The sequence below is a fragment of the Acanthaster planci genome, linkage group LG05 (assembly GCF_054643075.1).
Source record: "Acanthaster planci isolate LZ-2023a linkage group LG05, COTS_SCS, whole genome shotgun sequence".
NCBI classification, from domain to species: domain Eukaryota; kingdom Metazoa; phylum Echinodermata; class Asteroidea; order Valvatida; family Acanthasteridae; genus Acanthaster; species Acanthaster planci.
Window position 1 is genome coordinate 6,876,108 of NC_141781.1, and position 17,042 is coordinate 6,893,149.

At 42.3% G+C, this 17,042-nt stretch overlaps 2 protein-coding genes across 3 annotated transcripts; both read right to left on the bottom strand.

Moving 5' to 3' along the window:
* Positions 1 to 125: 125 nt before the first annotated feature.
* LOC110987374 (cathepsin S-like) lies at positions 126 to 7,051 on the bottom strand. Its single transcript, XM_022250067.2, has 5 exons — positions 6,638 to 7,051; positions 5,108 to 5,282; positions 3,052 to 3,281; positions 2,171 to 2,405; positions 126 to 1,771 (listed from the first exon to the last, which is right to left on the bottom strand). The coding sequence occupies exons 1-5, from the start codon at positions 6,917 to 6,919 to the stop codon at positions 1,680 to 1,682; spliced, it is 1,014 nt and encodes a 337-aa protein (XP_022105759.2). The 5' UTR covers positions 6,920 to 7,051; the 3' UTR covers positions 126 to 1,679.
* A 2,235-nt stretch (positions 7,052 to 9,286) lies between these two features.
* LOC110988922 (uncharacterized) lies at positions 9,287 to 17,014 on the bottom strand. 2 transcript variants are annotated; one of them, XM_022252890.2, is made up of 2 exons: positions 16,678 to 17,014; positions 9,287 to 12,361 (listed from the first exon to the last, which is right to left on the bottom strand). In XM_022252890.2, the coding sequence occupies exons 1-2, from the start codon at positions 16,856 to 16,858 to the stop codon at positions 10,731 to 10,733; spliced, it is 1,812 nt and encodes a 603-aa protein (XP_022108582.2). In that variant the 5' UTR covers positions 16,859 to 17,014; the 3' UTR covers positions 9,287 to 10,730. The 2 variants fall into 2 exon arrangements, with proteins under 2 accessions (XP_022108582.2, XP_086993363.1); XM_087137237.1 differs by lacking the exon at positions 16,678 to 17,014 and adding an exon at positions 14,307 to 14,642.
* Between the last annotated feature and the right edge of the window lie 28 nt (positions 17,015 to 17,042).

Genomic DNA, 17,042 nt, shown 5'->3' on the forward strand with positions numbered 1-17,042 from the left:
GGTGACATTTATTGTGTCAAATGGCCTTTCCTCCTAAATGATATTCTGTCTAGCTTGCTCAAATTTAGGCACATCCTTAAGAAAAACATACAAGGAACGAAATAAAGTAAGAGAAGACACACAGATTCATTTCACGAGGTGTGTTTATACTTAATTTTTTGTGCCCTATTATTAGTTAACGTTTTGTTTTGTTTTTTACATTATACTGCATTAAGAAATAATCATTACACTTCCTTGATACTACATGCAATTTAAGAACTGTACAAACAAACAGTTTATTTGCGCTGTCCATTCAGTAGCTGTAAATTTCAAACGAATGATTTGTTAACTTTTTGTTTTAAATGGCAACTGACGATTTTCAGTGCACAAAAGGTCAGAAGTATGAATAAAAATGGAGAATTCTAATAGTATTATCAAAAGGTGCTGAGGTGCACCGGGGAGACAGTTCTTCGCAAAGGGGCACAAACATCATTCGTCTTAATCCAAAAGTTTCAAATAATCTCCCGATCTATATTTGCCTCCAAAGCTAAATGGCACATGGTCATTACAACACGTTATTTCGAAGGAGGTCGTAAGCCTCACAATGGCTACAGTTTGGAAATTGTAATTTGAGAATTCTATCTTTATGACGAAAGCGCACAGGCGCACAGTAAAACACAATATGTGGGGCTTTAGAGTATTGAAACTCAAGGGCGCATTCGCCTGAGGGGAAAAGTACTTTTTGATTCAAAACGTGTGGACTGTATAAGTCAAAAAATTTTCAGTTTCAGTTTTGTCTTTTCAGCCGTGTGCTGGATGCGCCTTGAGAAAGGCGATGAAAATTTTATCTGTTTCACTGACGTATGCCTTGCCTCATTCGTGCTCTAGTTGCATTGGATGTTGCGTCATATCTGACTCGGACCTTTCAGGGATGATGTAGCGTTGATGTTGCCTTGGATGAAGATGGGTTGTAGGAAAAGTTGCCCTTGTAATATGGAAGGTTGGTGTTTGTCTGGCAGGCTCGCTGTTTCACTAGGTGGCCAGGGTGTTCCGTACTCAGGTTTGCTGAGTGCCAGGGATGCCTGGATACGCGGGGGCTCATGCTCGCTTGGAAATGTGGCTTGCTGGTCGAAGATCTTATAAGCCCGTTAAACCAAAGTGTTTTGGGGTACAGATTTGTGGCAAAAGTGATGGAAAGACGCACTGTGCAGTTTTGTAGTCAGTATGTGTTAGCATGCAGTTCATCTAAGACCACGCTGTCAAGCCTCCAATGCCTCTCTCACTTCAGAGCCATGCTTTCTCACTGAAATGGATTTGCCACGGTATCAACGCAAACGTAGGCGAGAAGCTAGGGTCTGGTTGGCCCATGTATTTTTAGAATAAAACGTTCGTCCCGATAAGGTTCAATTTCAAAAGGCTTTGCAGACACCGTTGAAGTGATAGAGGCCTTGTCGGTTTTCAGCATGCATTTGAAATACATTATTATGAATGCTGTTTTGATCGGCCTTTCAACAGCCCATTTTTTTGATTTATAATCTGTTCTTGCGATCTCGAACTGACAATTGCAATAAATTTTCTCTCACGATTTTGCCTCAAAGTTTCATCATCGTTCCGAGTTTACTTTGAAAATCTCCATCCACATGCCCTCCTCAGTTTTGCCACAGAAACGTCCCAGCCCTGGACCATCTGGTACAACCAACCTACATTGGATATGTGGCATTGGAAGCTATACCGCACATGTTGCCATGGTTACGTGCCATTAGAATGTATCCTTGCATTCCCCAATCGGCCCCTAAAGAGGAGACAGAAGAGGTAAATAAGAGTTAACTCAACTGGGGGCTGACAAAGAAAATCTGGAATGGTGAGTATAGACACTAGTATGCGTCAGTCAGAGGTGAATTAAACAAGAGGTGAAACAGCTGTACTCTCAGTCCGGAATGTCTATCATAACAAAAAAAATAAATATTCACAGCCACAGGAAGAAATTCTGGAAAAAGTAAAACGATAATTGCGAGTGGAAGGCACGTTGGAGGAGACATAAGAAATGAATTTAACTCACAATCACATTCATATGCCAGTATGCTACCAGCAGCATCTAGAGTCTAGGATCTGATTTTTAAAAGGGTCCTTAAATGATATTCCAAGAGAACTACAAGGTGCAAGTGAAATGGACTCTTAGTTAACTATTTACCCCAAGAGTTCTTGCAGATCCAGTAATCCTGTCCGTTCTGGCTACCATAACCGACCAAGACCATGGCATGGTTGGGTTCTTTAGTCTTACAGTTCGGCTCGCTGTAAATACCGCTACGATACATGAAGAACGATGTATGATTTGCATCCAAGCCGACCAGTATTGGTTCAATGGCTACGGCTGCGGCTAGGGCTTTCTCATCCCCAGTTGCTACCTGCACCCCTCCATTCGGTACCTGTGGAGCAAGGTTATTCTCTGGTATTACAAAAAGCGCCCAAATGAAGTGAAACGTTTTCTTTAGAAGCGCGTTGAGTCGCTTCCTATATAGGCGCTCGCTCGTGCAAGCCAGATTGTGTTCGATTCGACACTCACGTGCAATATTGCGTGCTTACTCGGGCTTAGTCCATTAGGAACCGACCCGCAAAGCCGGTTACTTGGAGAAAAGGGCATATTCCTCCATACAATGTGAAAACATGTCAGCTTAGTCGAACTTGGCGGAGAAACGATGCAGAAAATGCTTGAATAGTGGCAAATCTGGTTCATCAACTAAGTAAGAAAGGCTAGAAAAGTGTATTTGGATGTCTGTTGCTTTTGACCATTTGGATTTACTTTTGCACGTTTGAAACCGAATCGATATGACCCTTCGACTTGGTCAGAAACTCGAGGTCGTTCGTTCACCACATATTGCGCATGCCTGTTTAAACAGTCACGACACCACGTGACAGGAAATCGCGAGGGAGGTAATCGAACCAGCTGTGATTTCACCTCAGTTCTCAAGCTACAACGAGCATTATAGTTTGTCGAATCTGGCATTCTAAAATACACACATGCGATTATTGTGATGATAAGTTTAAGTAAAGGTTGAGTTTGATTAGAAATACCTTTGCGAATGGACTGCATGTTCCGTTGTTACAAGTGAAATTCTTCGACTTGTGGTATGAATCCGCCATACACAGACCGCCAATAGAATGGATGCAGTCAAACACTTTGTCCAGCACTATCGGGGGAAGGCAGGCTCTGTGTGTTATTGCACAACAGTCGTTAATCTCTTGGGCGCTGAGAACCCGGGCTGGCTTAGCTTCGTGGATGGCCTCTCGACTTGCCACGGTATCTGTTAAAATCAAGGAGTTGTACTTTTTATTCAGTCTACAGTTTACTTGTTTCAGCTTCCGGCAACGATCGGGCACTGAACTGCTGCTTTTTAGAAATACCTGGGTAATTTTTGAAATATATCGCAAAGAGACAGCGAGTTTTGACCAACAGCGGTTGGTAGGATATCACGGTTGGAGTCTTGTGGTTCCTTGTCGGGCCTTCCATTCTGCTTGTGTGTTTGTGTCAACTCGGAATGTATACATAAATTTCTGTGCGAATGGGTATATCCACATTGTATGTAGGGCTACCAGTAAGATATCTTCAGACATTCAAGTGAACTTGGATCCTAATGGTTCGGTAATAAGAACGGAGTATCAACATCTCATTATTTGGTTAACCTGATTGATCATTTAGCTGCTCATGCTGACTTTTCGAAAAGCCACAGTTCTTTGGTTGTTACAGATTTTAGTAAGGCATTTTATCTTATTCATCAAAACATTGTTATTTGTGAATTGCTTCACTTGGGCACACTCTCCTCAATCATTCCTTGGGTTAGCAGCTTTTTGACCGAGAGAGCGTAGTGTGTCAGATACAAAATCTTATTTTAACCCTAACTCTCCCAAATCCTCCAATTTCAATACGATTTTACATTCACCCTTGGGGGTTAGGGTTAATGTACTTAAATGTGGACTACCGCAAGGTACAAAATCTGGCCCGTTGGGTTTTCTTGCTAAATTTAATGGCGCTGTTCGTCTTGATAATTCAACTGACACTAATGGTCGATTACTTAGTCTAAAATATGATGACATGACTATCGTGGAGAACAGTAGAGGGAATAACCCCCATACAATTCAATCTGTTTTGGACGAATTTAGTCAATTGGTGGTACAAAATAATATGAAAGTCAACCCAGATAAATGTGCTTGCATGACTGTATGCTTTATGAAAAATATTCCACAATTTCCCCCTTTACAGATTTTCTCTACCGATCTCCACAAAGTCGATTGTGTAAAGATTCTCCGTGTTTTAATTAGTTCAGATCTTAGATGGGACAAACATATTGATCAGATTTATCGCAAAGCTAGCAATAAGATGTACATGCTTAAATTGCTAAGATAAATTCCACTTATCTCTTGATGACTTATTGACTGTGTATCAGGGATATATAAGACCACTGACGGAATATGCAACGCCCGTTGGAATGCTGGTTTAACTAGCGCACAAATTAGAGAGTATTCAAAAGCGTGCCCTTAAAATTATCTTGGGCCAGGGTTATCGAGATTACGAATATTCACTATTGAAGTGCAATTTGCATGGTCTCTCTCTATGATCGTAGAAGAGGCCTTTGCGTTGACTTTGCCTCTAAACTTAACTGTTCTGACTTGTTCCGACAGTGGTTGCCTCAGCCCAGAAGTTCTAGTGTGCGATATCAATTACGAAAATCAAACACACTTTCCGTCATCAAATGTAACACTAACAGATATAAAGGTAGTCCAACACCCTACTTTGTCAGTCTTTTGAATCACATATAGCCTTTTCTTCCACATGTTTTAAATCATGCTTTTGTTTATTAGCATTTTACGATATGTTCTTGTTCTTATCTGTTATTTATTTTATAACAATTGTTTGCAGTTGTGTGTTCTTTTTAATATTGAACGATGTAGCCATTTAGCCTTTGGGCTACAAATGCATTGTGTTTTAAAAACCAAAAATAATAATAATAATCATAAAATCTTGATACATAACGCTTGTCTGCATAAAACCAGTCGACCTTCAGAAGGTGAATATTCCAGTTTTGGGGAACCAAGAAAGTTTGGACTAGGGGTTAACGCTCAATCAACTTACCTGCAGCAGCATAAGCGACCGATCCACCACACGCTCCCTGGTTTCGCACTGGAGTCACGTAGCCTTTGGTGCGCCAATCCACACTAGACGGTGGCTCGGCGATCCCGTTTAGGAGCGGCGTGATGGGAATTTGGATTGGATCCACCGGATATTTCATCTGGGAAATCATCTCAGCCTGCAAATGGAGGAGAATAATGAAGTGTGATTTCCCAAATCTACCGGTGTTGAAAGTGGGAAAATTGGAAATTTAGGGGTTTGAGGGCTTAATTTTTTCACACAAAAAGATGACGTTCGTCGTGTTGTACATTATGTGTAGATTCCATACTTTTGCAACCTTATTCCAATACTTTTTCACTGATTCTACTGAGACATTAAAGGGAATATTTCTTTTTCTTCTAATTACTGCAACAACCTCCACTATGGAATCTTTTAAGTTGCAGGTGGGTGGTGGCTCGCGGACTCCAATACATGTGGTGGGCCCCCTTTATTAATGAATAATTTGTCAATACTATAGGCAGTTTTGTTTTGAAGGTATCAATGTTTGAAGCTTCCCTTATCTTGACCGGGTAAATAATTCCATTTCACAAGGGTCCTAGGTATGAAGGAGAATTTGTAACAGTCTTTTTGTGCTGATTGATGGGAAAAGGAAACAAAAGATGTTTCCCTGTTGTAATGCCCTCGCTTTCAGATTTAAACCGGTAATGATCCGCGTTCACTGATGCTCGATGATGGATGGATTTATTCAATAAAGTGAGTCTATACCATACCGATGGCTCTACGCTCCTCTAAAGATTTCCATCCCAGGTTTTGAATCATAAAGGAAACACTGCTTTTTTATCGAAAATCTGTGCATATAAATCTTGCCGCCCTCCGCTGGACTGCTTCTTGTCTGTTTTTGTGATCTTGGTGGTACGGATCCCAGACACTAGCACAATGTTCCAGGTCTGACTAGGGTTTTGTAGGCGATCTCCTTCACCCTTGGAGAGCAGCTAAAGGTTTCTACGGAGTAAACTAAGCATCTTGTTTGCCTTTGAAGAGACATTGCTTATATGATAAGCCCAACTCAGTTTGTGATTTATTTCTACTTCCAGGCAAGTATGGCTACTTATCTTCTAAGGTGGTTTTCCATTCATTATGCACGTCGACAACATAGGTTTTTTCTTGTGAGTAATATGCATATAGTATAACATTTTTCAATGTTAAATTTCATCTGCCAACTTGACTTCCATTTGCTGAGCATGTTTATATCGTCTTTTAGAGCTTGAGCATCATTCCATATTTATTTGTGGTATTCTCACTGAAATAATGTCTCCATGTTCAATTCCCTTATTACCAGATGTTACACTTGAATAAACCATGCAATGGCAAGCCAGTTGGCAAAGGTCGGGGATGACACTACCGATTGGAAAGAGGGGCACAAATTGACCCCGGACATAAATAACATTGCAGCTTCTGTTTTGGGCTTTACAATGGCAAATCGAACATCAGAGCAAGCAGCCACTACTTTCAACAGGTGTTGACAAAACTTACATGAGTCTGATCTCCAAATTTGTTCATGGCGAGATCAAAGGTTCTCCCTGTCTTTGAGTTGTGTTCCCTGACAACGACTATGTTTTTCTCCCACACTTGCCTCTTGTCGACTTCTTCTGTCAGGCTGTCGTATTTCTTTTCGTGGGCCTCTTTCCACTCCTCCCAATGCAGGCCACATCCCGCCTTACCCACTTCATCAGAAGTCGCCCGAAGGAAGCCAAGGGAAAGACACACAACGAACAAGACGAATGCCGTCTGCAAAATGCGAGTAGAAGCAAACATGCTTGCAACAGAAACCACTTTGTCAACGCACAACGAACACCGGCGCACAACTTAGTTTTGCAGCAGTTGTGCAATGCGTAGGTTCGTAGGTATGCTTGCAGATTCGACGATAATCATGGAACTGAGTCAGTGGAATGTTGACCTCCAGAGTTCGAGCAGGGTTCAAAAAATCAGTGACATAGGGCTTTTATGGTGTTCCATGTGTGCCATCCGGTGTCGCATTTTTCAGGCGGCGTCGCATTTTTCGACGGGCGTCGCATTTTTCAACCGGCGTCGCATTTTTCAGTCGGCGTCGCATTTTTTGACGGGCGTCGCATTTGTGGAAGAAAAGCATTAACTTTGACCTCCAGACAGCCCATTTGACGGAGCTATTGGACGGAGAGAACCCCCGCCTTTGTGTTGGTTATTGTTTAATCGGAATCCCAGAAATTCTGTACAGACTTCTAGGGGGGATGTGTTAGGTAACAATAGTCTGGAGTGTGTATAGGGATTGGACAGGTAAGGGGGTACCCCTCCGTCCCATACCTTGCCTGGTATAACACAGCCTGTAGCCTACATGCTGTAGCCTCCGACCTGAGTAGAAATGTATACGTTGCTACAACCGCAACATGCTTTTAACAATGACGGCAATGACACTATCCTACAACGAGACCGATTGGTCCGTCATTACTTTGAAGCAGGGTACAGCTACGATGAGGTTCTTTCAATTTTGGTCCTTCGTCATCGAATAACCATCAGGTATTGGCCAACTTTATTTGTATATGTTGACATGGTTGAACGGTTAGTATCGCTTTCCTCCGGCCCATGCGTGGAAATAACACTTGTGTATTGTTTTATAGAGATGGATATGTTTTTATTCCTTGTACTGTCAGCCTGAGAACGCTGCACCGAATTCTCCGCAAATTGAATCTTAGGAGAAGAAGTCCTGACGACTTGACACTGAACAGGTTCCTAATAAGTTTGCGGGTAAGGATAACAGAACGTCTTGAAATACGGTAGTAGTGAGAAAAATGCGACGCCGCCTGAAAAATGCGACGCCGGCTGAAAAATGCGACGCCCGGTGAAAAATGCGACGCCGGCGGAAAAATGCGACACCGGTTGAAAAATGCGACGCCTGTTGAAAAATGCGACGCCCGTCGAAAGATGCGACTGGCACATATGGAACACCATACTTTTGGCTCTTGCACTATATCTTTGACGGGTATAGCGTGGTAACTTCCCCACAACCAGTGGAAACCGGAATGAATGTAATTTGACTACTGTAAATATATACCGCGCTCAGTGTCCTTTACGGCCGCGTGTGCATTGCGCTCATTGTAAGCAAAATACAGCTTGTAGGCAAAATAAGGCATTCAGGGAAAACTCTTGCTGATTCTTTTCCCACCAATGTCAATATCTATCTTGCCAGGCATCTACAATGCTTCCTGATGGCTTTCTCGCCTGTGTCCAAGGTGGAACGTTCTGTCTTTTCTAATTGCAATTTCCTTTTACAATCTTTTGATTGTCGTTCCTTGGTGCTCTTTTGTTAAATTGTGTAATTTGTATATTTTAAAGGTATTTCGAATCGAAGTTGAACTCTAGAGTCTTTCAAACTAGAATACACAGCCATTCCTGGGCCTTTGATTGTTTACGGAGTTTTCACTCTGAACTGGTGGGCAAGTATAGCCTTGGGCGAGTTCTAGAGACAATAGGCTACTGCTGAGTTGTCCCTGGTAACCTGTGCTTACAGTAAGGCCCGGGTACCAAGTAAAATCGACCAGTTGTTGAGAAATGTGTCCCTCCAGAACTTACCCCTTATTGCGGCCATTTTGCATATAGAGTCAGGCTGGTTCGGCGCATGTGCACCAGCGTTAACGTTACGGGTGTGTATTCACGCGGCCTGGATAAGACCTCTGCCTTATGAAATTCTGACTTCACTTTCCTATATGGAATCTTGAGTCGGGTGACGTTGAAATATCCAGTTGAGTTGTTAGACCGTTTCCATCCAAGCTACGAATTAGAAAAAGATGACTTACAAGAAATGGGATCAGACAAAATATTCACAGGTCATAAGAAACCGTACTTCAAAAAATTCTCCGAAAAGGAGATTCGAATCCCAACTCACTACCACATGGGTTCCATTCCGTTGGCCGGTATTCGTGTTCGATGAGTTTACGGAGGGAGTTGTTGACAAGACTACCTCAGTTGGCCAAGATTTACTACCTGTAGGCTGCCATGTTAATGTCCGCCTAGTGCACAGGAAAAGTAACAGCTTTGGCCAAATTTCTGCTAAAAATGACCATATAATTTTTTAAGCTTGTTCCAATGTTTTGGTTCAGGGGGAAGCATTAAACGAACATAGACTACATCATTCAAAAGAGTGTGGAATCCGTTGAACTGAGGGGAATTTATTGACACGGCAGAATACGTAAGAATTAACCTTAATGTCCCATAATGTCGACCTGTGGAAAGGATGTGTATAACGCATATGCAAAATCTCGTTTCCACACTCTTTATCAAATTCACGAGATATGTCAGTCTGTTTTTACCAGGAACGGAATATCTAATCGGCACAGTCTCCAGCCTTACTACTAAAAATTCAGGAGCCACCAAAATTAATGCCAACATCACAGTGTTCAAAAAATCCTTAGGCCCTACTTAAGGAATTTTAAAGTTTCACAGTCTTTCTCTAAATTTCCAATTTGAGGAACACTTCAAAACTAGCAATATCTTCGAAATACGCAGCACTGGTGCTAATTAAAGATACGGTGCACCAGGATCTCTGCAACACGTTCATTCCAGCCCTAGCTGTTTTCACCGCATTTCACGTTGCCTTTGATGGATTCGTTAGAAGAACATGTTAACCCAAGTCCAGAATTGATTTCTCTCCTTCTTTCAATCATTACTATTTATTTGCATAAACAATGGTACAATTAAAACAGTCAACGACAATCCAAAGTTGCCTCGATTAATTTCAACTGAAATAGGGTGAATCCCAACTATACGTATTCATGTTAAACTAAACCTGGATCGTTGTTTACAGATTCAATTTTTGGTTCAGCTTACCAAAGAATATGGTATTAACCAGAGAGATTTTTCAGTGAGGAAAGCTTTAAATTTTTAGTCTAAATTCTTTACATAAAAAACTAATTAAAAACACGAATCCGGATACTATCTGAGAGGTTTTATAACTTCATGCACGATGTTTGAGGTTTAACATAAAACTAAAAAAGAACACGGTGATCCATGAATGAAATCTTAGTTTAACGCGTGCTATAATCTCTTAAAAACCTCGTCTTTGCATGTAAAAAGCGTTTCACGGAATAATTATTTGCACCTTCATACGTTATGTCCAATTCTTAAATTTAGTAAAAAAGTGTGACAGTGCGAGAAAGCACTGCTAATTATTTATAAAAATCCGAATATTTTTTTGAAAGCGGGAACTTTCTCATCCACTGAATAAAAAATTGCCACCTGTTCACTGCTATCAAGTTTATTTATTTACAGTAAAATGACATGATTTTAACAGATAAAAGGCGATCAGCCAGACCATTGGGAATTATTAGTTTCATTATGGGAAGATATCCCGACATATAGAACTGCTTTAAGGAGTCAGTGGGAAAGTTTGCTTATTGCATATTCAAATTTTACAAAGGGCAGGAAAAGTTTCCTCCTGACCTCATGCACCATGCGGTACAAACATATTCGATTGTTTGAACAAGAAATACATGTTGATAACTGAATAAGGAAAATTACCTATTGGCGTGTATATGTAATACGACCTTTTGGTAAAATGTCGATATTCATGTACTTTTGGAAGTTTTGCTTTTTCTTAATTGCGCAAGAGGATGAACTTGTTCTTGGAGTCATCGTTGTCAAGGAAGCGACCCGTATTTTTGCGAGAGTTGACAAGGTTCGGGTTGGGATATGTTTCCTCCGGTATCCCTCGTAAAAGTTTGTCTACAAGCTCTACCCCTTGCATGAAAGAGTGGTCCTGATTTGCAACCTCGTACCGCCACCCCCCGAACCGGCCGCGGGAGTAGATGTGTTTGGCCTCCAGCCAGGGCTGAACCACCTCCAAGATCCCTTCTCTTCCAATGGAAGGAACAGGGTAGCCGTGATCCAGCCGTCGGTAGTATTTGGAGACCACCATGTCAGCAGAAATGAAACCGTACGTGATCAAAGCCTTGACTGTGGAATCGACTACATTTGCCTGGGTCCAATGGCTTCGGTCCGGCGTGTCTTTAGGTTCGGCCGCTTCGCACATCAAGGACCAATATTCGCCCGCCTTGGGCACGTGATCGTCTGAGTATGCCGAGAAGACGGTGATCCGGTAAAACGGAGAATCGGCGTCGGGGAAGTACATCCACGATTTATCCGACAACATCTTCGGCGGTTGGCCCACAAGGCCGATTCCTATGACGTGCGTGTGAGAGTAGATCAGCTGTGACGCCAACACATTCATTCTTGCCAGAGACGGGTCGTCACCTTGGAGTAAGTGCACAAACTCGTCTAACGGTGCAGTCGATATGAGCGTGTCGTAATGCAGCAGGCGATGTTCATTCCCCGCGCTCTCTACAGATACGGTCTTGGTGTCAAAGTTGACACTCGTCACCTGTCTCCGGAATTCGAACCACTCGCGGGGGACCAACCTTGCGACCCCTCTCCAGATGTTCCCGGTGCCGTTGAACCTCGGGAACCGGAAGAATCGGTTGGGACCCCACCCCGAGTCCTCCGCCGGCGTGCCCTGGTCGAAGGCTTTGATCTTGGCCTGGATCTTGTTGATGTCCGGCACAGCGACTCGCTCACCCACCCACACTGAGTTCATCTCGGTGGTGTTAACAGTCCATACCTTCTTGTTGTACTTCCGCATGAACACGTCACAGAGGCCGACTCCAAAGTGCTGCAGCAGCCACTCGTCGAAGTTGCGGGGCTTGCCCTGGGACGGGTTCCGCGTGATCTCTTTCAGACCGGCTAGGCTCTTGTTCTGATCGATTTTGTCCATGACCTCGATATTGTTCTGGACCGGGTACGGGATGAACCTCCGCTGGCCGTCCGACCCCATCATGAAAGCGAAAGCAGCCCGGACTCGCTGATTCCAGTGCGCAACGGCCCGATCCAGCGTCTTATCGAAGTAATCGTAGTGGGAAAAGACCACGTGTCCCCCCATATCCCAGAGGAAGCCCTTGTCATCTCGCTCGGAGGAGGCAAGCCCTCCGGGCTGGGCTGCTTCCTCCAAGATTGTGATACTGAAGTTGAACTTGTCTCTCAGTTCGGCGAGACGTCGAGCCGCGCCCAGTGCCGTTGGACCCGAGCCGATGATGATAATACGTCTTTGTCTATGCTCGCTGGATTCCTGAGTAATGCCAGTCGACATTGTGCCTTGGTGTTTGTAAAGCTTACCCCTCAAAGTTCTCGGAGTACCGTCAAAGACGTCTGATATTGCCACAAGTTGAAGCCAGCCTGCAAAATAGTAACATTTTAAAAACAATGAGTATTAAAAACAACAGAGCAGCTTGGATCAGGGGAAAGGCAAAATCCTATAAAAGAAATTAGTCATGAAAGTATTCTTACACATTATTGCGCAAATTTTGTGCAAACCCTAAACATTTTTCTCTCATCAACAATTCTAAATGCGTAGGGGAAAAGCGGCTTGCTTTTCAAAACGCCTCATGGCAGTATTTTACGAAAGATTTAAGAAAAAGTTTAAAACAACAGACAACCACAGATATCGTTTTATCAAAAATAGAGCGGATGCATGACGTAGAAAAATGTTCCAAAATATTCCAATTTAACATTTTCTTTCGAAATCATGGTAAATATACCTTTTTTTCTAACAAATACAAGATTAGTTCAAGAAAAAAATACCTAACTTTCAAAGGTCATCTTAACTATTGTACTTGCTTCATATGACTGGGTTACTACATCATGTTACAAAAAACTGTTTGACATATTGAGAACTTGGTGTTTTCAACATGTAAGTTCTGGACAAATGCGTTAAAGTTGCAGAGAGTGACTGAACATTTTTGCCAATAAGTAGCATTGTGCAGGGCGCTTCACAAGAGATTAACGTGTACAATATTTCTAGAGCCTGACTTGACCAATAATTATTCAGCGCAGCAGGCGGTCACCGGTGTCAGTTCTAATTACCTAGGCAGGCAGATTAATCCGATGAGATGCCAAATGTACTTCAGTGGCATCCAACCTCGCCCTCATCCGATCCCCTTCCCAAAAATAATTTAGTGCCCCCCAAAAAAATTAGTTCTGAATCCGCCTTTTGAGCGGCGATCCCCTATCAGTTACTGACGTCTTGGGCAAAGACTATATGCATGCATACATAGACTAAATTCAGTGATGGCGGCAATCGCTTGGCAAAGTCTACAGAAACTGTAGAAAACTACCAGACCACCTGTATCTTATCTTGTAGACCTAGATACATTGTACAGTGGCCAAAGTCGAGTCTTTAACATTCCTTCGTTAAGGATTTGTTTGCTGCAGAGCCATGATTAAAAGTAAACACTTTAAAAAACATAAAATGAGACAAATATGATTTGAGATTATATTTCTGTTTACTGAATCTTTAAATAGCTTGTTATAAACCCTCTGATAAATAAGGAGCAGTTGTCTTTGTATCGCAAGTTACAGCGACACAAAATTACGTTCCCGTTTCAATGATGTGCTTTGAAGCGCATAGGAAAAGGTTCCTTTAATAATAAGCATGGCACTCATATAAACGAAGCAAAATCAGCCACCAAACAAATCTAGTATTGCTTAAAAGGACTCTTAACTTCTGTGCCGAATTCTTGGTTTAACAGTTAACGCAGCCGATACCTCTCAAAACAGTTACTCAGGTCACCGACAAAAACACCGAACGGTGTGTTCAATGACTTCATTTGCTACTTATAATCGTATCTTTGGAATCCTTCCTGGGTATTTCAGCTTGCGAGCTATACATTCCACGCATGAATACTTTCATTTGAGGTCACCGGCCAGATGGCGCGAGAATCGCAACAAGGGGTGGAGCAAGAAGAGAGCGGGTGCGTGGAGGTTTCCTCTGCTCGGGATTTTGGTCAACGGCGACCCTGGTGTCGACTTCAAGATTAAGTTTTGAGTCCGATTTCCTCACTGCATGTAATTTTATGCATGAAGCAGTCACCTGCGCGAGCATACAATACAATCTTGGTGATCGTGCAAGTGCTGGCAATTATTTTAACTAAGTTCCTCAACGGAATCGTAAACTCGAGTAAATTATACCCAACTACAGTGCACTGCTTTATTAACTGAAGAACATTATCTACTACTCCAATCGTGATTATATTGCCAAAGAAAGCCACAAAGTGTCCGACACCCCTGGGTTACCAAAGAGTTCGAAAGCACGAAGAGGAACCAGGTTTGCAATAAAATTTACCTTACTGTCTCGACGAAGGGTGAATTTCTCGTCTTATGCTAACGCCAGTACTGCAGAAACTGATACAAAACCAAACCAACCTATTCTAATAATAAGACCAGAGATGAAATTGAACTTTGTTCGTCATTTGCATGGCCGGCATTGTGTTCGGGCTTTGTCAGCGCTGGTATCCACCGCTCTGTACATAGAGTTCGTCGATGGTCCCTAATTTCTTCCAGTTCTCATTGGATAGATTTTGCCGAATCTGTAAATGAACTGTTAAACAAAATTATTCCAAGTACCAACAGTTTATTTGACACTATCTTTGGGTGCGCTGCTGTCCTCCTGCCTGCGTAATAATTTTTGAAGACGCAACCAGGGTTAAGGAATTAATTTTCTATGGGTGCAGTGGTGAGGAAAAAAATCATGAGGTGACAGATGGAATGTTCCAAACCACGAGGCGAAGCCCAATGCGGGGAACACACTGATTTCATGGAGAGGCAAAACGTGATGGAACGTATAAACATCAAGGATGAAATGTCAAACAAAGAATGAAATTTCCGCAGAGATTCACATCTAAAAGGCGTGGCATTCTAAAACGCAGTCATTATCTGCACGAAGCTGCACCAAGCTGCATTAAGTCTTAAAACGTATGTCCCCAATTACGTGTCAAAGTGGGCAAATCACTTGATGTGTGCCATGAATGCGCTTAATGGATCGTATTCACGTGGCAGCCATTGTCGTCTTGTTCCCTGAATGTAACAAATAACTAAAAAAGAAAATAACAAATTGAAACTATTCACCAGCTAGTATTTGCCATGACATTTCACTTTGTATTGTTTTCATTTCCACTAAAAAATTATGAGATAACCTTGCTTTCAACTTCTATATGGCCAACCCAAGAATGTAATCAAGTTCTGCCCTGGTTGCTTAAGAAAATTACCCCTGATCATGTGTTTTCCAAAATCTTAATAGGATTTACCATTCATTAGCCTGGTGACAAACTATGGTGAGCATAGTAGATGTTTCTGTTGATAGTTTAATTGTACACTTAGTACAACAATATCCACTATAAGATATGTAAGTTGCAGGTGCGTCTTGACTAGCGTCCATCAATGGTGAGGTTAATCGACACAAACCCCCGCAACGGAAAAAAGGGGACCTTTTCTCCACGCGGAGCCAATACATCCCTCAGGTCCCCTCTCTAACTACATTTCATTACTTTGCTGTGAAGTACATTTGTAGCCACGCCCCAAAAATAACTCCGAGCTGCGAGGTGGATGTTTTTTACAACCAAGTCATTTCCAGGTCATATGGGCGTTTGGGGGATACTGGTCTTTCAAAAATTCTTACTCTGCAGTGGTTGGGGTCTGGCCAATGGGAGTTTGCAGGCTTGTGGTGTATGCCTGGGGTGAGGATTATATGAAATGGTTGCCAAATTGGTCCACTGGAATAAAGGTTATGAACATATTTGGTGATATGTGGAGACTTTTATCCCCACGGGATTGCCACCAGGGTTTTAAAATGTGATGGGCAGGTTGTTTTCACGCACCAGTTTATTTTCTTGATGTGCATGCTTTCGTTACAAATATTTGGCCTGGAACGTTCACACCCGGCCCGGTATTTATAGCGCCAGAACTTTCACATTTCAGATCAACGCTTTTTACGCTCAAGGTCGCTCAGCCTGCCAGGAACCCCGAGCAGGGCATGCCAAAGGGCAGCAATTCGGTCCCCTTGGCACCTCCTTTCAGGGTTGTGTGTTGTTTCTCCGTGGTTGCTTGGAAAAAATTCATAAGTATATAAGTATTCCTTTAACAAGGATTAGGCCTATAGAGACATTTTAAGAGTTCAAGAATGAAAGTCAGTTAATGGTTCAGTAAATGAATCAAATGACCAGTAATACAATATTGCTCAAACTACAAGTGATTTCGTATATTCTTTTTGTTTGCTAAAAGCAATTGCTTGATAACTGTGTTTACATGATGAAAAGCACACATGTTAACATAATGTAACAACTTACCCTGCATGTTGTATCAATGTACCCCGTATACTGGGTAATTTGTTACGATCTTCTGGCTTCATTAATTAGTTAATTATTAATTACTGTTACATGATTGGAAGTTTTACTATCATTATTTTATAGCTAACAAAGTGGGATATCACCAGATGCAAGATATAGGACCGGGTGTATTTCATTGGGGTGATATGATCTAAAACGTCAATTTTGTAGCATCCTTCCCCAGTCTCCCCTATGTGGGTCAAAGTATTATTTGAAATTAACGTTACACTTATGCAGGGCGTATTGGTTGTTAACACTGTACAGCATGAATACAGAATCCACAATCTGGCATGTACTTAATTCCCTCTTTCAGAAATAATTATATGTACTCACCCTGGCCATACCGCTTCTGAAAGGCAACAGACATCATCGCCAACAGGAAAAGCACTAATGAAATTGCAGTACCCAATTTTCTGCGACTGAGCGCCATGTTTGCTTCCGTTCCTACAGGACTAATACGATACGTGAGCGTACAGCTGCATCTAAAAGGTACCATTGTATAATGGTCGCTCATCTCACATGTACAGGATTCATTTCCTTAACAATATGAAAAGGGCAACAGCTGAGAGAGCATTAACAATGGTTTGGGCCTGCCGGTAGGCTGTGTGTACATCTAGCCCACGTATATTTTCAGAGTACTGCATCATTCAGTGAACCGGGCTTCGGCACAGGTAACGCGAGCCATGCACAGGTCCGGT